The sequence below is a fragment of the Herpailurus yagouaroundi genome, unplaced genomic scaffold (assembly GCF_014898765.1).
Source record: "Herpailurus yagouaroundi ecotype Mexico unplaced genomic scaffold, PumYag 159, whole genome shotgun sequence".
NCBI lineage: Eukaryota > Metazoa > Chordata > Mammalia > Carnivora > Felidae > Herpailurus > Herpailurus yagouaroundi.
This window is the reverse complement of record NW_024412400.1, coordinates 75717397-75742270: the sequence shown is the minus strand read 5'-3', so window position 1 is coordinate 75742270 and position 24874 is coordinate 75717397. Positions and strand designations below refer to the sequence as shown.

General features: G+C 43.3%; 1 protein-coding gene across 5 annotated transcripts in view; it reads left to right on the top strand.

The window, feature by feature from the left end:
- Positions 1 to 8577: 8577 nt before the first annotated feature.
- The window catches only part of KLHL6 (kelch like family member 6), a 97489-nt gene continuing 81192 nt past the window's right edge, over positions 8578 to 24874 (top strand). For all 5 annotated transcript variants that reach the window (XR_005792268.1, XR_005792267.1, XR_005792266.1 and 2 more), the window contains exon 1: positions 8578 to 8917. Coding sequence is in view for 2 of the 5 variants with exons in the window: in XM_040480888.1 (XP_040336822.1) it covers positions 8625 to 8917 (293 nt within the window). In the remaining 3 variants the exon portion in view is untranslated. The remainder of the gene's footprint in view (positions 8918 to 24874) is intronic.

Here is a 24874-nt window from a genome sequence, read left to right as displayed (position 1 = left end):
TTTATTTATTTATTTATTTATTTATTTATTTATTTATACACCTTATTACACCATGAATTCATAAGGAATGGGTCCTAGAAGTTCAGGTTCCTTTGTGTTGATTTTTACAAAGTATGATTTTTACAAAGGCTGGCATTTTGGTTTGTTGGGGCTCTGGGAAGTTTGTAATAAGATGTGCTATAGAGGCATATTGATTATCCTGAATTGAAGTTACTTAAGAAACAGCCAGTGTGAGAGAAACACTCTAACCTTCTTTTGTCTCCAGAAAGCAGGAAATAAATCTATCATGTGGAAGGTAACTTCCCTGTACCCAGAGGTATAGAGACATCCGTACAGTCAGAGATTGGAAATTGAGGGCCAAGAAGGCTATGTAAGCAAACTCTGTTTAGATTCTCCACTAATTAATAACCAAACCTAAGTTTGTCTTATCAATTCATCAGAAATTTATTTCTTTGTCTAAAAAGTATAAAAGCTACCTGCCTTGGTTACTTCTTATATCTGTGGGATCTCCATACATATGAATTAAATCTGTTTTTCCCCCCTGTTTATCTATCTTGTGCCAATTTAATTATTACACAAGCCGAAAGAACCAAGCAGGCTAGGGATAAAATTTTCCTCCTCCCCGACAAGTTGAACCCAAGTACTTTTCTTTTTGGTTTTCTTCTTTTTCCGATCATACCCCTTCACACATTTCAGGAAGCTATCTTGGCTCTTAGAATGCTTAATTTGCTTAATGTATACATTAATTCTCTTGGCAAGAATCTTGCCCTTAACTTGTTTGCTTATATCAATGCCAGAAGTATGCTGGGTAATATTGTAGACTCCTGCAGTTTTACCGTGGGAACATTTGTGGGGCATTCCTTTTAGAGCAGTGCTATTCCCTTAATGTCTACGACATTGCCCTTCTTCTATATTCAGATGTATGTGGCCAAAGGAACAAGTCCATGTTTTCTAAAAAGCTTGGAGAACACATAGTGGGTGCCTCTTTCCTTTTGTGTTAGTCATTTTGGTGAATTACTGGAATATGGTGGTTTGGGGGAAGGAAGGAAGGAAGGAAGGAAGGAAGGAAGGAAGGAAGGAAGGAAGAAAAAGAACCTCTTAAAACCTTGAGCAAATTTGGCCAAGAGGCAAACTGGGACAAAAAACCATAATGGGGCAATGAGTGAGAGGTACATGAAGATAAATGGTTCAAAAATAAGTGTCTTTTGGGAAATTCTCTTTTTGAGAAAACTGGAATTGCCATGAGGGCAGGTGTAGAAGCTAGAAGGTACCAAGTTGGGCTGTAGATGTTTCCATAGTGAGTGCTTGGAGGTGAGGCCCACATTGGAGTCTGTGGAGGAAGGGTCGTATGGTGGTTAGTGTGTGGGTCAGACAGAAGAACATCCTGATATTGCTCTGTTTCTGTCTAAGCAAGCCCATTTGGTTGTAAGGAGCAGAGAGGCTCAATCAAGCTACCTTGAGAAAGGGGGATTTAGGGATATAGAAATTCAGAATTTCTCTGAAATTTGATAATTAGAGTCTTAACTGGAGCTGGAGAGTGGTCCAGATTCAAGGTCACCTCAGGACCTTGAATAGTCTAAAGGGGGAGGTGGTATATGTTTAATAACTGGATTTTAAACAAACAAACAAACAAACAAACAGCCTCTGGTTTATAACACTTGCCAATTTCTATGATGTAAATACTCCTATTGTGGCCAATTTCAACCAACATAGTATCACTTAATCTGAAGTTGGGAATAAATAGACACAACTCTCTCTAGTTAGTTAAAGTCTATTCCAGCACACCAAATGTTAATTTTAGTTTTTTTTCCTGAACTTTCCAAGTTTTCAAGAAGGTGATTTATTATTGTTTTATAATCAGAAAAAAGTAACAAAAATTATTAAAAAATAAATATAAATATATGGGATGTGGGCTGGCGTATTAAGGACAAAATTCTCCAATTTTGCCATTTGTTGAGGGTCAGTCTTCACTTTTGCTGTTGGCCCCTGGGACCACCTTAGGGCTTGCAGCAGGTTTGGTTGGACTCACAGCTGCCTTCAAGAAGTCACTTCCAAATTTTGACTCCCTATTTTGTGGACATTGTTGCAGAAAGAGTTTACTCAGAACCACCTGGTGGGGGTCTCAGGAACCCCTGGCCTTCCTTAAGTTCAGGTCTGCAAAGGACACTCCAGAGTGATGCTTAGGGACCTGGCAAGGTGGCTCTGAATAGAGTTTGGGAAAACTATAACCAATATATGGCAAGTCTTTCATTGTGTTGACTAAAACATACAAATTTAGACTATGGAAAGTGTTTGCTGTATGTGGCATTTGTAACAGAAAATGAAGCCTTGACACAGATCTTTTAAAAATAATCACCTCCAGATTTAAATTATGAAACAGTTGGCTCTGGGCTTGGCCCTGTACTCAGATTTTGGTTTCTGGGCTCCCCACTTAGATCAGCCTTATGTTCCTTCTCATGCAACCTTCCAACTTCCCGTTTCTGACTCCTGCAGCCCCCCAGCTCATTATTCTCTTATGAAAGCATTTATCTTTTGTTACTATTATGCTGGGACCAGGTTGTCAAGAGGAGTTGGCTTGAGGGGCCCAGGGCTAGGCCTCTGATGGGCAGGGGCTAGGGGCCTTGGGCAGCCTTGAATCAGGCAGGGAGGAGAGAGACCAAGCCATAGCGTCTGCAGGATGGGAGTGGCAGAGACTGGGGTGCACCACCCATAGGCTGGGGATACACAAGTGAACCTGACCTGAAGTAGAGGCTGTAGGTTCTCTGTCCTCTGGAACCAGAAGGAGATCACAGAACAGAAGGTAAGGCTACTCTTATTTGAGGCATAGGTGGACGTTCCAGTCACCTCCCACTTACAAGCACAAACATACAAAGTCTTGATTGTGCTCCTTGAGCCTGAGGTGGGTAAAGCACTGGCTCAGGAGCTGCACGTCCTGAATTCTTGCCCCATTTCGGCTAATTACTAGCTGACGTTGCGTGAGTCACATAATCATCTGGGTTTATTTCATGATCTGTTGTTTGAAGCAGTTGTAGGCCAGCCGGTGATGACGCTAAGGATTTGAGAATTCTTCACATCGGACCCCAAGTGGCCTGCCTGTAACTCTTTTCTGTTGGGTCTTTCTTGATTCACTGGAGTCATCCTCTACTTTCTTCCACCTGATGGCCTTGCAAATCCTGTATCAGAGCCCTTCTTTTTCCCTTTGTTAAATACCTACAGAGCCTCTGACAGATTCACATATAACAATGGTTCTCAAGGAATAGACCTGGGACCAGGACCAGCAGCAGCAGCACCACTTGTGGCTTGTTAGAAATGCAAATTCTCAGACACCACCCTTGATCCACCTAATTAGAAAGTCTGGGGTTGGGGCCCAGGTAATGCTGATGCATGCTCCAGTTTCACATTGCTGCCAGAGGGCATGGCTCACTGGCTTGCTCTCTTACTATTGTACCCCATTCTCCAACCCCACCCCCCTCACACACCTTGTCTTCTAGTTCTACCTAATGGTTTGTAGTTCTCCAAATACTCCTTGTTCTTTTATACCTCTGAGTGTGTTCATTCTTCCTTTCCCCTCCCCTTTTTCTCTCCTCACAAATTCTTCTTGTCCTCCTGGGTCAGCTCACACATTATCTCAGCCATGCAGGAACTCCTCTTAAGAGAGCCACTGGCTACCAAGGCAGAGCTCTTGTTCCAGTTTTTGATTATTCTTTCATCCAACCATGAAATCTGTCTATCCGCCCCATATTACTTGACTGAATCATATGTAACTGGGCTTGTGCCAGACTCTGGGATGTAGAATGACTTGACTTGTGTGCTCACAGCTTACTGGGGGAGACAGACCGTGAGCCAGACTAATGACAATACAGTGCTTTAGTGCATCTGCAGAAGCATGAACACACACGCAAGACTTGCAATAAATGTAGGTATGTTGGGGAAGCTTTAGGAAGACAAGAGAGACATTTATCTTGAAGGATAAATAGGCATTTTGCAGGCAGCAAGGAAAGTATGAAGTCCAGGTCTCCCTTGGTAGCATTTAGACCCTGAAGCAAATATTTCTTTGTTCACTCTGCTGCTCATCCTGGAGAAATCAAGTGAAAATGAACTCATGTTAAATGTGTATGTGTGTATATATTTCAGTTTTTTCTTCTGACAGGAAATACGAGGTCTCTGAATCAGAGAAAAGATCATTTATTACTCACAGATCATCTTCTTACCAATTCCCTGCATCCCTATCTCTTTAGATAATGTGCAGTGGGGTTGCACCACAGGAGATAAGCACTGAAACTGGAAGACTCAGCTTATATGGATAGCACAGGCATGTGAGGCCATTTTCTCCTCCTCCTCCTCCTGAGAGAGAAACCTTTATTCTGGAATGTAAACAAATCCTCTCTGGGGAGGGGGCGAGCCGTCTCTACTTTTCCTTTTCTACGCTGGAATATATATAAGTGAGTGGCTTCAGATACTACACTTGATCTTAGCCAAAAGGCCCGAGAAGTGATAAGCAAATGGTTTCAGGAGGAAATAAGTCCCTAAAGCTCCCAGGGGCAATACACCATCTCTAACTTCTGAGGCATGTTCTTTATTGAATCTTCCTTCAGCCCGGTATACCAGTGCTCTTTGCTCAGAAAAAGAAAAAAGGGGTCTTCCCCTTCTCTGGGATACAGCAGCAGAAGCAGTGTTGTTGGCAGTGGTGATGTTCAAGGAAGTGTGGCCCTGAAAATATGGCAGGCAGAGGCCCAGAGCACTGCAGGCGTAGCTTGTGATGCTTTGGTGCCATTGCAGTTGTGACTATTTCCTAAAAAGGTAAACACGGTCTCAACTGACTTTGTGAAGTCCTTCTGTCAGTGATGAGTTAGGTGCTTGAGTGTTGATTGAAGTGCAGCAGCAGACAGCAGGAGATAGAGCTGACTGGACATTGGTGGGGTTGGTGGAGAGAGACTCTCAGGTCAGGGGACTGGAAGGTGGGGTCCTCTAACTTTGATCAAAGTCACAGTTACACTGAAGTGTTTCTGGGAAAGCCTCTGTTGGAGATTATGATTCTACTGGGTCATTGGGGAACAGTGGAAGGTGAAAACGTTGGGCTTTAGAATCAGCCAGACCTGAGTTCAAATCTCAGTTCTGTCATTCAGTAGCTATGTGTCTTAATTTGTCTTCACCACAAAGTAGATATTAGACAAGGACCAGCTACAGGTAGTTTATTTGAGAAGCACAGTGATAGGGTGGGGAAGTGAGAGGATGAATGGGCTACTACTATGAGCAACTAGAGCTCAGTGCTCTGAGAGTCTTATGATAGACAGGGTAGAATGCACTCAGTAGTGTCCCATGAAGAGACAAGGAAGCTAGCGTTTTTATCTACCGACTTCTGGCTTTCAGTTGCAGGTCAGTCTGGGGGGCACCTCTGGTGAGCCCACATGCTCTTGTAGCTGGAAAACTCTCTCAGGCAGAGTGATGCTATTGGTGTGCTTCTGGGAACTTTCTGTGGGTGACCTCCAGGATGTACTGAGGGGCTATGGACAAGATACTAATTATGTGATCTTACCTGTCTCCATGTCTCCAAAATGGAGTTCATAAAACTTAACTACACTGGATTGGTGGGAAGATTAAGCACAACAGAGTTCATAAAATGCCTCTCATAGTTCTTGAAGCATAGTCGATACTCTATAAATGAGAGCTTTAGTAGCATTAAGTTAACATGACAGAACAGTGGCTTTTCCTTTGTAGCTGACTTAACACTTGTTTCTATCACGGTAAGTTGTGTTAGAGAAGAAAGTTGACTGGGGTCAGAAGGGGCAATCTGTGGTTTTAGGAATAGAGATTTCCATTGAGTGAAGCTACCCATTTGTATGGGGACAGAATCTATTCCTTATAAGCATTATAAAGCCAACTAACTAGCCTAATAAGATATAATTAGATTGTTTTCCCAGTATTAAAGCTTTTGCCAGTGGCTTGTACATTTTGTGGCTATAAAGAATATCTATAAAGAATATTTGTCGGTTAATGCTAAATCTCAGAGCATATCCAGGTTGACATCGATGCCAAACTGGTTGTGTTTTTTACGTTTGCACTAAATCTAATTGTAGGTATTACCACACCTACAGTACAAGTCTGTGAATACATCCCTACTAGGAAAATGTGGGGTTGGGGAAAAGGTAACAGTTATCTGCTTATGTCAAGGGAATGGGGTGGGTGGACTTGGAAGGTATGTGAAAAATAATAAGGGAGCTTGGTGAACAGGATCCATCATGAATGGAGAATTGAATTTTATTCTTATTTTGTTTTATTTGAGGGGGAGTTGGAGTGGAGCTGAATATGGCCAGTGTTGTTCATACTTTGAGAGGTTCTGGGGGACAAGATGCCATGAGAGAGATTGGGTCATGTGTTGTCCTCAGCTCTACCAGAGGTGGTGGTTGGAGTCATTTGGGTGAAAGTGCTGAGTTCCTCCTAGTTGAGGCCTGCAGGAAGAGTCAAGGTGTGTTCGTCCCTGTGATGGGCACAGGAGGTCAACTGTGTACCAGCCCTTCCCTCTCCTCTGTGCTAACAGACCCTGATTTTGTTTGGCTATCAGGTATCTACTCCTTGATCTTGGGGAAAGTGGACTCGAGCCAGCAGATGAATCATGTTTGGTGCAAGCCAATCATGTTATTCCATTTGTATTTCCTAGAGTTTGATCTCTGGTAGTCTAGTGACCCAGGAGAAGCCTAATGGGGATTTTAGGAAATATTTTCTTTGTGGTAAAAAGAAAGAGATGAAGGAGAAGAGGACTTCCCTTCTTCCTGCTTTTGGACTGGTTAGTATTGTGGCAGCTATTATGTGATCATAAGGGGACATCTCCGTCACACTGAGAATGTAACAGAATGGGAAAGTGGAAAAATTCTGTGTCATTGATGACATCACTGAGCTTCTGGATTAACCTGAGACTGCATACATTTGCCTTCTTATAGTGTGAGACTTCTGTTGTTTAAACCACTTAAAATTTTCTTCTAATGCTTATTTATTTTTGAGAGAGAGAGACAAAGAGCAGGGGAGGTACAGAGAGAGAGGGAGATGAAGGGTCCGAAGTGGGCTCTGCGCTGACAGCAGATGGCCTGATGTGGGGCTCGAACTCACGAACTGTGAGATCATGACCTGAGTTGAAGTTGACCCTTAACCAACTGAGCCACCCAGGCACCCCTGTTTAAACCACTTTTGATGGACTATTCTGTTGTTGAAGCCAAAGCATCTTGATTGACAGAGCTCTGGATAAAGCACAAGTCTGGTGGGAGGGGAGATATGAAAGACCCTGACCTTAGGAATAAGTATCTATGGAAGAGAGGAAGAGCTGAGGCAGAACTGGGACCTGTGGAGGAGGCTCAGTCACCACTGACCAGGGCAGAGAATGGATTGGGACTCCCTGTTGATCACGAGGACAGCCAGTGTTCCCCACTGCTAGAAAGTGCAGTCAGACCAACACACTAGTGTTGTCTGTACATGAAAGCAGAAGCCAGACAGCAGAGGCCACTTTGGTTAGGTATTGTGGACTGGTGCAACCATGGCAAGCAAGCCCTACCATTCCTTCTGTGGGAGATGTGGGGGTCAGGACCAACATGATATTACAGCTCTGGGTAGCCTGATGGTGGTGGAAGAAACAGGGGCTTGGAAGCCAAACAGATCTGGGTCCTGCCACTCACTTGGGCAGAACTTCACTTTCCTTCTCTGTAAAATGAGGACAATCATATCTGCCCCACTGGGTTCTTATAAAGGTTAGAATACATTAGAGTGAATTAACTTCTCTAGTCTATAATATAGTGGGAGTTTATTAAAAGATGATTATTATCACTTAATAGAGACCTGCAGAGGTAATGAAGATGCTTCATGGTGTACCACTAGATGCATGGCCAATAGATGCTGAGTGAGATTAGGCCAATTTGAGACTTGCTAGGGTAATCTGGTGTTGACCTACTCTGATTAGTCTTCTAAGAGAGAAGACCCTGGGGATGGAGTTTCTGGAGATCATTTGTTCTCTGTCCACACAGACATATCTGAAACAATAGACTTTCTTGGTAGGGGGGAACATTAATATTTGCAATGACATTGTTTTCCCCGGAGCAGGGAGGAAGACAAAGACAGAACATGTGCAATGCTGATATAAACAAGAATGCCAGCGATAAGTGGGTTTTCCAAAGTTCCCAAGGGACTGCGTGGGGGCTTATCATGGGGTCCCACACTCCTGAGAAGAGGGAGGGGGAAGAATGTAGAATGTTCCCTGCACATCCTATCATTGACAACTTGCATTATAAAAGCACCAGAGGTATGAATGTAATAACCAGAATCAGAAGCTTCCTGCTCACGGATATGAGGGGGAGATGGACCAAAATAGCCTCACAGCACTAATAGCAGACTCTGGGAAGCCACCCCTTCTCCTCTGGAGCCCCTTTATACACACCTCTTCTAAGTAATTTCCAACCTTTTGTTGACTCACAAAAAGAAGAAGAATAGAAGTTACTGGCGTTTGTAGTAACAGGATGAGAAAGTACGAGACTTCCTGTTGTGCGTGTGACAGCTGGTGATAAGTGGAGGGCTCTGCACAGGAAATCCGCTCAACTTCTGCAATGTGACCTGCCTGAAACTTGGGCGCTCCTTCAGTCTGGATGTTGATGGCAGGACAGGGGGGCGCCTGGACCATGGGCGACGTGGTAGAGAAGAGTTTGGAAGGGCCGCTGGCACCTTCTACGGATGAGGCCTCCCAGAAAAGAGGAGACCTGGTAGAAATCTTAAATGGGGATAAGGTAAAATTCGATGACACGGGACTCTCCTTAATTCTGCAGAATGGCCTGGACACCCTCCGCGTGGAGAATGCTCTGACAGATGTCATCTTGTGTGTGGACATTCAGGAATTCTCCTGCCACCGCGTGGTGCTTGCCGCAGCCAGCAACTATTTCAGGTCAGCATGCCTAGGATTGCAGTCAGATTGGGTGCAGGTTGTGAGGAAAATCGATATTGATGTGATAACCCAATCTAACTAGTTGACTGTTGTTGCATGTATGTTTTGTGTATCTATTTAGGTTCATGTGTCTATTCCAGATACAAGAAAGGAAGCTGTTAAGCCTTAGATTTTAGATTTGTTTAAGGCATATTAAAAGAGAGATTGGTGTCATTTGAAAGCAATGTTTATATTTATGGTAAATCTTCTGTATATGTGTCATTGTTTCAGAGGATGGAAAATTACTGAAGTCATGGGGATTTTTTTTCCCCCTTGGTTTGACTAGTGTGTTGGAAACATGATGTTGTCTTTGTTCACCAATGTTGTGGCCCCTCTTTTGGAGTTATCAAATGACTTGCTGAAAATTAGGGGCATCTGGTTGTGCAGCAGGTGGATTGGAAAAGAACGTAGTAACAAAGGTGCTTTAGCAGGGAGAGGCTCCCAAATATAACACACTCTGAGACCTGGGTTCCATCCCTCTCTTCCCTTCCTGACAGTGAGACTTGAGGCAAGTCACTTCATGCTCTGAGTTTCTGTTTTGTTATCTGTACATTGGGGATAATGATGATTACCTCTCTGGATTGTTGTGATAATTAAATATGAGAGGGAAAGGGTCTTACACAGTGCCTAGGGTATAGTGGATGCTCAGTATGTCTTTGTTGAAAATCTTCACCTCATTCTGTTTGGTTCAGCTTAGAACCATTTATTGTTTACCATGAGCAAATGCCTGGGATAGGAATGTGGGAAAATCAGGAACACAGTGAGTAGGGCTGGATCCAGAGATCTCCAGACCAATGTAGACATGGTGGGAAACAGTCCCAAAGAGAAATGGGGATGAAGAAGGTATCTGGGGAACTTGAAAAAGAAATACATTTAGAATTTCTTTTTTTTTAAAGCTAATTTATTTATTTATTAATATTCATTTATTGTTGAGAGAGAGAGACAGAGTACAAGTGGGGGAGAGACAGAAAGAGAGAGGGACACAGAATCCAAAGGCTCCAGGCTCCAAGCTGTCAACACAGAACCTGACATGGGGCTCGAACCCACGAACTGAGAGATCATGACCTGAGCCAAAGTTGGTTGCTCAACTGACTGAGCCACCCAGGCGCCTCTACAGTTCCTTTTAATGAGATTCTTCTTAACTCTTGGTTCTGAGGAAAGTAAAAACTATCTATGTAAACATCATGAAAAGTATTTTATCTTTTTACTTTTTCTGAGATGCTTAGAGGGAAATTTTTACTTGGAATTCAAAGAGCAGTGTCAATGGATTGTTGTGGGATTGATTAGGTCCCCTATGTAAACAAGGCAAGGGGACACCTGGGTTTGTGGGAAGTAGCGCCAGCCATGTGCCAGACAGACATAGTATCTGATTTTATTTTTGCAGCACTGCGGTGAGGTGGCTGATGTCCCCTTTTACAGATGAGGAAATGGAAATCCAACATTACAAATGTAATCATTGCTGAAGTAGGGATTAGGCACGTTCTAGAAATCCTTGTTTTTACTGCAATAAAAATTGCCACTAAATTTGGGGCTCCATTCCAGAGGAAGTATATAACAGGTAACATGTAGGTACAGCCATAAAGTTGGGATGACAAAGATAAACATTTCTCACCCCACCGGTATTGGTTGTATCTTTCACATTGATCAACAACCACTTTCAGAAGTGAATGAAAGTCAACTTAGCTCAATGTACTTAGTATCCATTTTTAGATTTATTGATTCTCTTTTGAATCACTGGAAAATGGCAGTCATACAAATGTATGCCTGATTAGCAATTTAGTTAGTGGCTCAGCCTGCCTATGGAACAGGACCGCTGGCTGTGTGCTCTCAAGCACATCATTGATTCCTCTGGTCCTTGGGTTTCTCATTCTAAATGGAAGGTGTTTAGGCCCAGGTCCTTCCCACCCTGCTGATGTAGGATACTTAGGGAAAGTGTGTACCAGCCCTCAAAGGTGGTGGTGGCCATGAGATCCTGGAGGCACCCACACAGTGTGCATGTGTGCCTATGGTTGAAGACTCTCTTCCAAAACTGCCTGGTCACGTAGGGAAATTCCTTCTTTTCTTCAGAGCAGCAACTTTTGATTCTTATCTTGGTATTTCCAGGATGACTTTCCTCCTATAATGAACACAGTCTTGGAGACAGAATTCTTTTTTCCGGTATTGCTATTAACTGCTATTAATAATAACTTCTGTTGTTGAGCACTTAGTGAGAGCAAACCTCTGTGCCACCTGTGTCCCATACACCATCCCACGGCAGCCCTGCGGGGTAGGGAATTTTATGCCCACTTACAGATGAGGAATGAAAGCCCGGAGTGTCTCGGTGAATAAAGTGACCGAGTGGGATTTGGACTTAGGACTGACATGAAGTCTGACATTGCCTCACCACCCGTTTTGCTTAGTTTCTAAGGTTTTGAAAGGGCTAGGGAGCCAAGTTCCTCTTATGCTCACACTTAGGAAGGGCAGAGAGCCTACTCTGTCTGAGAGGCTTCTGACACAGCCCTCTTTGCTTTGGAGGGCCTGGAAGCTGGCTATTAAATTTTGTACACTTTTTCTTTATTCATTGAGAACATAAATATTTTCCATGGAGTGACTGAACCACAGTTTATTTAACCAGTCCCCTGTTGACAGACATTTGGATCATTTCTAATCTTTTTTTTTTATTATTTTTTTTAACGTTTATTTTATTTTTGAGACAGAGAGAGACAGAGCATGAATGGGGGAGGGGCAGAGAGAGAGGGAGACACAGAATCGGAAGCAGGCTCCAGGCTCTGAGCCCTCAGCCCAGAGCCCAACGCGGGGCTCGAACTCACAGACAGCGAGATCGTGACCTGAGCTGAAGTCGGACGCTTAATCGACTGAGCCATCCAGGCGCCCCTCGTTTCTAATCTTTTGCCATACAACAATGTTGTAATGAATAACCTTATACATATGTCATTTTTATATGTGTGCAGGAATACCTGGGAGTGCATTTCTAGAAGAGGGTTTGCTGAGTTAAGGAGAAATGCATCTGCAGTTTAAGTGGATATATATGCCAGATCCGCCTTTATAGGGGTTCAGTCATTTTGAACTCCCGACAGGCTTGCCAAAAGAGGACGGCTTCCAACTTCGGGATTTTTCCCAGTATGACAGATGAGAAACAGTATCTCAGTTTTGTTTTAATTTGCATTTCTCTCATTTTGAATAAGCTCAAACGTCTTTTTGTATGTTTAAGGATTGTCTGTAGTTCTTTTCTGTGAACTGTCTCTTCACGGCCTTTCAAATTTTCACGTATATATATATTAAATGTTTATTTATTTATTTTGAGGGAGAGACAGCAAGAGACAGGGAGTGCATGTGTGAGCAGGTGACAGGTAGAGACAGGCGGAGAGAGAGAATCCCAAGCAGGCTCCATGCTCAGCACAGAGTCTGATGTGGGGCTTGAACTCATGAACCATGAGATCATGTCCTGAGCTGAAATCAAGAAGTCTGTTGCTTAACCGAATGAACCACCCACCTACGCCAAATTTTCAGATATATATTTAAAAAAAAAATTTTTTTTTTTTCAACGTTTTTATTTATTTTTGGGACAGAGAGAGACAGAGCATGAGCGGGGGAGGGGCAGAGAGAGAGGGAGACACAGAATCGGAAACAGGCTCCAGGCTCCGAGCCATCAGCCCAGAGCCTGACGCGGGGCTCGAACTCACGGACCGCGAGATCGTGACCTGGCTGAAGTCGGACGCTTAACCGACTGCGCCACCCAGGCGCCCCCAGATATATATTTTTTAAAATTAAAATTTATTTTTATCAAAGTACTGCATGCAGATAGTTAACAAAGAGTCAAATAGGATTTAAAGACTTATAATGAAAAAACAAAATTCCTCTTCACCTCTTCTACCCTTCAGGATTGTTCACCAAAAGTCACCATTTTTTATGTTTAGCTGTTTCTTCTGGTATTATATTTATATTTCTTCAAAATATGCTTATGCTACTATTTCTTGATTTCTCAACGTTAGACATCATTTACTGATTTCCTAGTATGTCTGATAAGGACTTAGCACTTACTCCAAGCTCCCTTACCATACACTGACCTTTACTACAATCTCTCAGTATAATGTTTTCACATTTTTCCTGGATAAGTTTGTATTAAGAATTTGCATGATGTTCATGAAAACATTTTTCTTGTTGAACCAAGTTGTGTGAAATGATTACATTTTGTTTCATGTAAAGCTTTTTGTCTTTCCTGAAGTTAATAATTCATTGTTTTTTTCCATTTGCTTAGTTGTGGGACTATCTTTTGCTCGCATCTTCTCACCATGATCTTTCATGTGGTCTAGTGCATCAAAGAATCTACCAGTTCCATTTTCCCCCAGAATCTTCCTCACCGACATCATTTTACACATGTTCTCTGGACCTGCTGCCCAGCTATTGTCTACCTGCATATATAACCATGGTGGCTATAAACAGGGACTATATTAGTAACTCAGACAATGTAGTTCCCTTTGGGGGCCTATTTAGAAGTCTTGAGTGGAATGAGGAAGTTGGGAAAATACATAGAGTTGAGGCTGAGAAAAGCGCAAGGGAGAATAAAGCTGAAAAAGTAGCTCGTGACATACATTAAATGTCAACAGCCAAATGTCAAGGTGTCTGAATATTATCCTAGCAGGAAAATCAAGGAAAGCATAATTTAATATTCATAGTAATTGTTTTTTAAAATGTTATAAAACTAGTCGTGTGTTTTAAAAGACCACTAAGGGGCGCCTGGGTGGCTCAGTCGGTTGAGCGTCCGACTTCGGCTCAGGTCATGATCTTGCAGTGTTTGAATTCGAGCCCTGCGTCGGGCTCTGTGCTGGCAGCTCAGAGCCTGGAGCCTGCTTCTGATTCTGTGTCTTCCTCTCTCTCTGACCCTCCCCCGTTCATGCTCTGTCTCTCTCTGTCTCAAAAATAAATAAAAACATTAAAAAAAAAAAAAAAAAGACCACTAAGCTGCCATTTGTGTTATGCCTTTGGACATGTCCCCGAATCAAAGTCTTTGGAACTGGTTGTGCATCCTACATGCTGAACCCACCTCCCATAGGATCTCCATCTAAACCAGTGGTTCTCGCCATTTTGGGGGGCAGGGAACAACAAATCATTGCAGATATGGCACACTCCATAGGTGAGGCTGACCCCTGAGGGCAATCGTGTTGTGATTTCAGGGGTGGCTGAGGGAAGGAGTGGTGATGTAGGGAGGGATCATCAGGCTCCTCATAGTCCTACTAGATGACTGCCCTTCCCACATGAATAAAAGAGCTTCCAGGCTGAGGCTGAGTCGATAGCAAGCTCCTTTGTTGCTGCTGCTGCCCCAAATCTGCCTGGACCTTGGCTCCTGCTTGTACCTCAGTACCTTGGTCTTTGGGTCTGGTTCCCTGAGTCCATGATGAGGGGATTTTGACCACTGGCTACAAAAATCAAGCACAGGTCAGGAATGGGAATGGCATTCTGGGCCCAATCTATTAATATTATTATTATATATTAACTAATTACTGTATGGCAGCAAGTAGGGTGAGAGGCTACCCTTTTTTTTTTAAATATTTTTTTATTTTTAAGAGAGAGACAGAGCATGAGTGGGGGAGGGTCAGAGAGAGAGGGAGACACAGAATCCAAAGCAGGCTCCAGGCTCCGAGTCTTCAGCACAGAGCCTGACGCGGGGCTTGAACTCACGAACTGTGAGCTCGTGACCTGAGCCGAAGTCAGACGCTCAACCGACTGAGCCACCCAAGCGCCCTGAGAGGCTACTCTTAAACCACGTGTAGAGGTTATAATCCTTTGCTTTTTCTGCATAATGGTGTAAGGGGTCTACAAGGGAGCCGGCAAGCACAGGTGAGAGAGTAAGTGCTAAGGAAAACAAGAATGAGTTAAGGCCATCTGGGTCTGGATTAGAAATCTTGCTAATGGTGAAAGCATTGAGTATTGCTGTTGCCACAGTGGGTATGCCTGATCAAGTGAACTGGTGACTGTACTTCGAGCATTGGGTCCTGCATTTTATGCTTTTAGTCTTGTTCATTTAGTAGAATCAATGTGGTGGTTAATATTTAAGTACTATAGACCAGGACACCTGGTTGGCTCAGTCAGTCGAGCATTTGACTTTGGCTCAGGTCATGATCTCTTGGTTTGTGGGGTCAAGCCCTGCGTCGGGCTCTGTGCTGTCAGCTCAGAGCCAGGAGCCTGCTTTGGATTCTGTGTCTCCCCCTCTCTCTGCCACTCCCCTGCTCGCACTCTGACTCCCTCTGTCTCTCAAAAATAAGTAAGCATTAAAAAAATATTTAAGTACTATAGATCTATAATTTCTTATCAGCAATTCTAAAATCCCCCAAGTGCTGATAAATGAGAAGGTTTTTAGAACTTATTTGGCAGACAAATTTGTGACTTGAGCTGCACATGTCTGATGGAGACATCTGTCCTGAACTGAGAAGAGGCTACTTGGAGTCTGTTTATTCCATTACGCATATATTCATTGCTGGAGTACTAGTGCTCTGGATATAGGAATGCTGGTGTTGCTATATAATATTCAAGATATGGTAATATTCAAACAATTCTGAATGTCAGAGCACATCTGACTGCAAGATTTGGGGGACAGGGGATTATGGGACTTTTCTGATAAAGTTTGTTTTCGTTTAGGTGTTATTATTCTACTTTGTTTCATATGAATATTTTACATACTTGTAAAATTAGTTTAGATACAGTTTTGCATCTTGCTTTGCATCTTGTTTCATTATAATCTTTCCCCTATAGTTTTTATAACTCTTATTTATTTATTTAGCTACCATTTTTAATAGATGCATAATATGAAAATCATTCTCTCATTGTGAATATAGGTTACTTCTAATATTTTTGTTTTTATAAATGATGTGGTGATAAACATATTTGGAATAAGTATTTCTGCAGTTTGGGATCTGGAAAGGACAATATTTTTTGAGTATTTACTGCATGCCAGGAACTTTGCTGGATTTCCACAATATCAACAATCAGGTAACAACTAGTGGATAGCATTGTCTCCATTTCACCCTCCAGGGAACTCACTTTGATAGCAAGAATGGTTTCCCCATTGGGATCCAAACTGAGAGCAGACCTTTCTATCAGGCAGAAATGTGGCTGTTGGGACATTAACTGTGCAAGACTATTAACTTTCCCTCTCTACCATACACTAGTATAGTCTATGTAAGCTATAGGTGAGGAGAAAGTGTAAAAGTTATTGCCTCCATGTGCACGTACACACACACACAGGCAGAACACTATGGGAACATTCAAGCCAATTTGCATCTGGGGGCTGAGCTGACAGATCCCCATAGCATTGAAGACTCAACATGCCTTAGGGCACCAGTCTGGGTCAAAGGATTAAATAAGAAATAAGGAAGTAGGTCAGGATGTGAGGTGAAGAGACAGTATGCTTTGAAAGCATAGGGCCTCAAGAACCTGTAGGACATCAATTGGGGCAGGAACCAGTAACTGCTTGGTATAATGGAAAGAACACCATCTTAGAACATTGTCACTGGCATTTGAGTCTATACTCTGCCACTTACTGGCTGTGTAAATCTTGGAGAAATTGCTTGGCCTCTCTGAGGTTCAGTGCTGTTCTACAACACAGTGAAGCTACTGATTTGTGTCTATCCATCCCAGTAAAGTTTGCGAAATACATGTAATAAAATAGATCATTTATGAATTTTTTTGCCTAAACATTTTATGCATGAGAACAAGTCAGATTTCTTCATTCTAAGGAAGAGCAATCAGCTGGCTTTTTTGAAGATTTATGTAGGTAACTCACAGAATCCCTCAGAAGGCCAAACTCCGAAAACAGACAGGAGCCAGGGAGGCCAGGTCGTGGCCAGGACCACAGCTTAAAGCCACCCAGAACCCATCTGGGGAGAATTCCCCCACTGTTGCAGGATCCTGGAGGCCAAGGCTAGCACAGCTCTGGCCACTGGCACTGTCTCCCTTGCAATTCCTGGAAACTGGAGGCTGCTGCTTCCACCAGAATTAGTTCTCCTCTGTCTCTGCTTCTTTGCCTTTCCAGCTCCCAGTTCCTAGCCTAGGGTAAGTTTATCTAATTGGTCAAAGCTGAGTTACGCATGTTAATGCAATAGCTGTGACAGAAGTTGGGAAAGTGTGCATTGGGCCTTTGCAGCTTCTGGATCAGGAAGTGCTTCTGCCACACACCACATCTCATTTAGAGGGAGAATTTGCTATACCTCGGGAGGGTTTCAGATGCTGGGCAACCAAAAACTGACAAGGATCCATTATATGCAGCTACTATGTGCCAGTCCTGCATTAGGTGCAGAGTAAGGGTTAAGGTATCATGAAAAATATACAGATAGTAGAGAATTCCATGATTCCTGTCTCATAGGCATCAGAGATAATGATCCTGAGATCTTACAGGCAAGAGGACAATTATTTTGCACTTTTACTTCTCTTCTCCCTTCAGACTTTGAGTGGCTCTTGTATACATGTGAGACTGTGTGGCATGTAAGCATCCTCCATCATGCATGGTCTAGAAACTGGCTGGGAGTGTGAGCTATGGGAGGGTCCTTGACACCATTGCAATGGCCGACATTCAGCAGACACCTACTACATATTTGATATCCATAAAAACTTGACATTCCTCCTGAAGGTTCAGTCACTGATAGGCAGCATCCTGGTCAGAGCAGGAAGTCCTCACAGAGTTGGGAGGCTATTGCATAACTTTAAAAAAGGGAAGGATGATAAAGCGTGGTCATTATAGGAAAGATTTGAAGGATCAGTTAAATACAGAATGCTTCAGAATGTTGTGGATTCAGCAGGTTACTCACATGACCATCTGGACACAAATGTGCTATGCCTACATAGAGACTCCTGCAGACCTTTTTTTTTTTTTTAGGATTGGAAGGTACTCGGCAGGAATTGCTGCCTCAAGGCAGAAGTGCATGTAGGTCCTTTGAATTTTTAATAAAATATCATCTCTGTCATCTCCACCCCTGGTGTCTAGGGCATGTGGGTCTTCTTTCACTCAAGAATAGAAAGTCCATTCTTCTCCTGTTTTGAATAATGCTCCATGGAGCTCTCAACTAAAACACAATACAAACACTCATCATTGACATCTTAAGTTCTGAACTTTACCCCTATGCCAAGTACACAGATATGTAACTGTCCATTGATGAAAATGCCTTTGCAGAGTAGATTCTAATATAGCAAACACTAAACAGTCCATGAGAAGAGCTGCTCATATGAAGAACATGTATGTTTTTGGTGAAACTGCCTTGGAGCTCACCATTGGTCACATTGCTCAATGTTCCTATATTAGTCAGTGTTCTTTTGATGGCAAGGAATAGAATCTGAGGTCAAATCAGCTTTGGCAAAAGAGGAAGGTATTTGGCCACACAGCCAATTAATAGGAAGGGCCGGGATGCAGCAGAGCCCGGGGAGAAGAGGAACCAGGGCTTTGAATGCAGTCAGGGTGCTTTCTTTCGACTCTCACTTGGCTTCTTTCTAAGGTGGGATTTCTCAGATGTACTTCTGCCACATGGTTGGGGGTCTGCTCCTTGGCAGCTCTAAGACTCCCTCCTTTTCAGTTGGTTCCAGAGAGAAACTGAAGGGCTGGCTTCAGTTTGAAAAGCCCCCAGGAAAGACTCTGTTCCATTCTATTACCCAATCCTAGACCAATCATTGTGTCAGGGAGGTGGGGCACAGTGATCAGCCCAGTTTAGTTTAGGAGTTCAAGGTTGGCCAAAAGCAGGGGCGGAGGGCAGGGCAAAGGAGGGGAGATTGGTAAAAAGGTAAGAGCTTCTATTTGAACCACATGATTTGAGTGGGACTTGGGAGAGCATTTCCCAGAAAGGGAAGGCACTAGACAAAAGGAAAAATTAATGTACACTAAAGAGGGCTAATAAATGCTGGTTTACTTTCTTTTCTTAGCTAACTTATTGTACTTCTGCCTTTGCTTTGGCTGTCAGGAAGCTTATGCATTAGCTTTCCTTAGCCTAGATTTCAGTGACATAGTCTCCTACTTTAATTACTTAGATCTTATTTTATTACTTTTTGTTGTTACTGTTTTGCATTTTATAATATCTCTGAGACTATAAGCCACCTTAAGTTATTTTGGAGAGGCTTTTTTTTTTCTTTTTAAAGTAAGCTCTAGGCCCAGTGTGGGGTTTGAACCTATGACCCTGAGATCAAGAGTTGCATGCTCTACCAACAGCCAGCCAGGAGCCCCTGGAGAGGCCATTTTTGTGTAAGTCTCCTTTGCTATGAAAAAAATATCATTCAGGCAACCTACGTATCCTCTGCTGTAAGGGTAGTCATTCTGTTATTATGTTTAACTTTTGTGGAAATCTTTAAGGCCACAGTAATTATAGGAGTGCTGATATTGTTATGACTTTAAAACACAATCAAACCAAAAGTTGCATTGTAGCTGTTTCTGAGGAGATATTCAAGGATCTATAAAAATTACCTGCTGGCAGGTATGCATATAATAATTCAGGTTCAGGGTCAAGTAAGAGCTTACTGATATTCAGGAGATCATGTGTCATGTAGAGTAAGCTCAGGTTTGTCTGGGGTAGATATCAAGGGAATTTTGGTGTTTGGGGAATTAAGTGAGGGGCAGATGCCCAGTGAATAATTCTTGGAAGGTGGGGTTAGTGGACATAGCACTCAAGGTCAATTGAATGAATGACCCCACTCTCTACCATGCACTGAGTTTACAAAGATTAATGAGTTCTTGTTCCCTATTGACAACAAAATCACAGTCAGTTAGAGGAGAAAGATAAGCAAATCAATGCTTCAGTATAGGGTAATAATATCAATGTTTCAGTATAGGTAATATGATGGAGTTCTGCTTACAGAAGGGGCATTAAGTCAGACCGTAGAAAAAAGGCAATCAGAGAGGGCTTCCTGGAAGAGTATAGGCCAATCTATGGTAGCTCCTTCTTCACCTTTGGCTTTAAAACTCCTCTCCACTCTCAGCTGGAGGATCTCTTATTTTTTTCCCCTCTCCCTCTGGATCTGTGTCATAAAAGCCCAAGGAACAGGCCTGGCAGTCCAGATTCCTCTGTGGCAGCCGGTGAAGGGAGAAGTCTGGAACACGTATGTGATCACTTTTGCCCTGTCATAATAGGGATAACTTTTATGCCTCAACATTTGAATACCTTGGGTGAGGATTAGGACCAGTGCCAGTTCACATGTTTCTAAGTGATCAGAACCAGGGAATGCTCAGAAAAGTCTCTAAGCCTAGGCTGATCTTTGACTTTTGGTTAATGACATGGAGGTCATAAGGAGGCCAGGATGGGGTCCTGTGGGTTGGGATGGAAAATGTTTGGAAAGGGGTGGTGATAAGGAGCCTTTAGGGAAACAACCTGGTCAGGATGTGGCAGTGGACAGTGAGCACAAATGCTGACCCTGCTCGTGGCCCAGTGGGAAGTGAGAATCAGAGCAGACCTCATTGAAGAGGGAAGTGGTGTTTTGTCAGGGGAAGCCAGGTTTCGTCTCTGGCAAGGAGATGGAAGATGTGCTAAAGCAAATTAAGGTGGAGAACAACCACCATGTTTTGTACTATAACATCTCAAGTGGGAGGGCTTAGGGTAAATATCATGGGCCCGGGTTACCAATTTGGAGAATCACTGGATAATACAGTTATCTATACACACACTTCATTTCAGGTCACTGGGTCTTGGAGCTCTTTGTTATTTATTCGCATGGCAGTTAGAGGAGAAATGTAGATGTGGACAGTATGGTGTAAAATAGGCAAATCCTCTTGGCCTTCAGGACCAGGTACAGGACTGCACTGTATGTGTAGTTTCCTTCTGTCCACTTACCTATCCATCCATCCATCCATCCATCCATCCATCCATCCATCCATCCATCTTACAAATATTAAATCTATACTGTGGGCCAGCAAATAAGAATTGAGAGAGAAATAAAATCTAGCCCTTGGCTTACAGAGTCTTATAAATCTAATAGAGGAGAAGACTCATTAAAAATAGGCTATATAGGGGCGTCTGGCTGGCTTAATCTCCAGGAGTTTTAAGTCATAGAACATACGACTCTTGATCTTGGGGTCATGAGTCAATCCCCACGTTGGGCCTAGATTTCACCTAAAAAAATAAGCTATATAGAGTGTACATAGAGAAGCCTGTCTGGCCCAAGGGTGTTGATGTAAACAGAGGCACACACCGGAAACTGCTAGTTGTTGGGCATAGCTGCTTCAGGGGATTCGGAAGGGGGTATTTAGACCAGACTCTGAGGGGTCTTGTATGGCAATATTGAGCGTACATCAACATTTCCTTTTCTGGGCACTTTTAATACAATGTTCTTTAGCATTTGGGCCCATTTGTTATTCATTATTCATTTGTCTAATTGTGTCAGTCAGGACTGTGCACTGCAAATGGTAGCTACTCAGTTCAAACTGGGTTCAAGCATATCAACAAAAGAAGTTATTTGCTCACATTATTTAAAAGTTTAAGAGTATTGACTTTAGGTCTTGTTTGATCCTTGTGTTCAAATAATATCATCAGGACTGTTTCTCTCTTTGTCTCTTTTCTCTGCTTTTCTCTGTGTTGGTTACTCTCTCAGGGAGGATCTTCACAGATGGAGGCAAGAAAATATCCAGCTGCTCCAAACTTTTATTTCTCCCAGCTCAGCAGTTACAGCAGGAAGAGAACTTCTCTTTCCCAGGGGTTCCAGGGAAAGTTCTAGGATTCGCTTTGATTGGACTGGCTTCTTCCTATGCCCATCAGTGAACTGATCACTGTGGCATGGGAGACTAATGTGCCATGGACTGTGCTCACCCATGGTCTAGGATATGGGACCAGCTCTATTCAAACCTTGCAGACTGAAATTAGAGGAGGGATAGTTTCCTAAAGGAAAATCTGGGTCCACCTACTAAAAAAATTAGGAATAATAAGAAAAATAAGGAAAAATAAGAACTGCTTATTATATCTTTGTAGTTGAATCATTGCTGAATCCTGGTCATAAGCATTTGCTATGACTGATACTCTACCCTGCTTGATGTAGCAGGACAGAACAAGCCCTTTCTGTCATAAATTTGGATGGGCTGAGTTACATGACATGCTGAGGCCTCAGCAATGGTCCAGTGGAGCTGGGAGGGACACTGGTGCTATAGAAACATGGCTGGAGTTCTGGTCCCCAAAGATGCCTGTGCAGTGTCCTTGAGGAGTGGTGAAATTGGGCAAAGAGCTTGGTAGGAGGCAGTTATTTCAGGGCTTAATAATGTTTAGAGTCAGGTGGGGGGCAGCTCTGGGGTTCTAGCTCCTCTGTCAGTTTGGAGCAAAGACTTAGTCAGCAGCTGGGCGTTCAGGGAGCTGACTCCAGGCTCCAGATAGAGATAGCAGCATGTGGTTAGTCATGTCTCTTGGAGATGGCCATGAACCTTCAAATCCTTCTCTGAAGACTCCTCTCCAGGTGTGTGAGATTTACATGTGAACTGCGGGTAAGAACAGAGAATTGCACACTGTTTATTATTAATAGGGTTTGGCACCACATCCTGTTTCGGAACTCCTAGCTCTAATGAACTGTGTTACTTGAATATAAGCTGCAGGGACCCCGTCTATACAGCTAATCTTGAGAAAGACTTACAAGGCCAGGATGAGGCCAGCTTCCATCTGAGCCTGCGTGCCCCACCCTCTACCCGCAGTTTGGGAGGCAGCTTTAGGCCTCATGGAATTCTAGGAGGGCTGAATCTCAGAAGGTGAAAGGGAGAATCTACAGAGAGGGAAGATTTTCAAGGGCATGTCTGCCCCAGCACCATAGCCAGTTATTTCTTTGACGTAGAACTGTGTGCAATCTGCTCCTTCTCAGGGTGAGCCATAGGGGCTTGTGTTGGGAAGTGAGGTGACCTCTTCATAGGGCATTGGTACTTGAACATTGGTTTGCCAAAGAATTATGGGTAAGGGTTAGGGGAGCCTAGTAAAATTCATATTTCCAGCCCCATTGCCAGGGATTTTGATTCAGTAGGTCTAGGGTGAGTGGGGTTCAGGATTCTGCATTCTTAACAGCCATCACAGGAATTCCAAATGCAAGTGGTCCAGGGAACATACTTTGAGACCCACTGGCTTTGAGGCTGGACTGTCTGCAGGCCAGAAATGTGGGCGGGACTCCAGTGTTGGGACAGCGTCTATATCGTAAGGCTTAGGGAGCACCTTGAGGTCAGAAATGGGGCTGAACCAAATGTTTATGTCCTTCCCTTGGTTAGGAAATGGCAGGTGAAAGGTTTTGGTGCCCTCAGCGTAGAGGAGCTGGGGACCATCAGGAGTGTTGTCATCCCATGCTAGGTCACCCCTGCATGTGCTCACTCCCTGCTTTTTTTCAGTGGAGACCCCTTTGACCATCCACATTGGGTTTATATCCAAATAATCTTTTCTTAATAATACTATTCATTGAGCAGCACATGATTACTAATTAAATTTTTTAACCAATTATGTAGACATTAACATATATATATATGTATTTTTTTTTTTTTGAGAGATAAAATGTGTGTGCAGGGGAGGGGCAAAGGGAGAGGAAGAGAGAGAATCTTAAGCAGGCTCCATGCCCAGCTCAGAAGCTGAAACAGGGCTTGATCTCATGACTGTGAAATCATGGCCTGAGCTAAAATCAAGAGCCAGATGCTCAGCTGACTGAGCCACCCAGGTGCCTCAACATTTATATTCTTAAATAGAATTTACTCAGTTAACCAATATTAGAGCTAGTCAACACAGAGTATGTCACTAATGCAGAGGAGATAGTTCCTGGTATAAATGGGGTGGTGAGGGGATTAGAGGAAGAACAGAACAGGGGCAGTATGGGTGGACCTAGCCTAGGAATGAAATAGTGGGGGTGGTGGGTGTTGGTCTGTAATTGGGTTTAGAGGTACAGGAGGGAGGAGGTGGGTGTGGAGGCTCAGGGAAGGGGTAAGCCATAGTAATGTTGGGCTAGGTGAAAGATTATGAATTGGTAACATTTAGGAATAGCAGAGGTCTAAGTGGAATGTTCTGGTGTGGCTGTGTCCTTTCCAAGCTCCAGGCCCTGGACTTGGGGGTGTGATGGGAGTTCTCTGTGGAGGTGGAGGGCTTATGAGGCAGGCCTCCTCAGCCTCAGTCTCCCAAGTGTGTTTGGTAATTTTGGAGGTGCTGATTCTTGTCAAAGCCAAACACACAGGGGTTAGGAAGGACATGTCATTTGTTCATTCATTCATTTTCTCCCCAAATATTTACTGAGTCCCTACTAGGCTCCAGGCACCATTCTAGCCCCAGGGATACAGTGGTGATTACAACGCATGCCCTCACTCAGCTCCCGTAGTGGGAACACAATTGTTAAACTAGTTAATTTCAGGTTGTAACAGGTTGTAAAGAAAAATAAAGGAGGTGAAGATGTTAGGGGGTGACTATATTGGGGGCAGCATCAGAGAGGGGCTCTCTGAGGAGACTTCTGAGCAGAGACCTGAATGAAGTGAGGATTAAGGCCGGCAGAACTCAGAAAAGAGTGTGGTCCAGGCTGTGTTTGAGGCCATGCCCTGATTTCATTCCAGAAGACTCTTAGGCCCATGGAAGTTTTCATGGCTATTGTGGGAGACGAGCTCACTTGCCCAGCCTCTATTTTGGGATTGGCACTGACTCACTGCTGAGTATTGGGCAACTGGCTCCCAGCTTGAGACTGTTTCTACTGTAAAATGAGGATCTTAATAGCTACCTCTGTTTTACTAGAATCTCATGAGAATTGGTCAGTGTCTGTCTAGAAAGTATTTTTTATTACAAAAAATTGTATTTATCTTGAGTATAAGCTAAGGAGTAAATGGTTAGCAACTAACTCAGTTTTGTTTTTAGAGAGCAAAACTTAGTCCAGTTCACTTAGTGTTCTCACTCAGTTGACCCCCCAATGGCCCCCAATATGGCCTTGAACTTCTGCTGATTTTCTTGGTTTCAGCTCACTGTTCAGCTC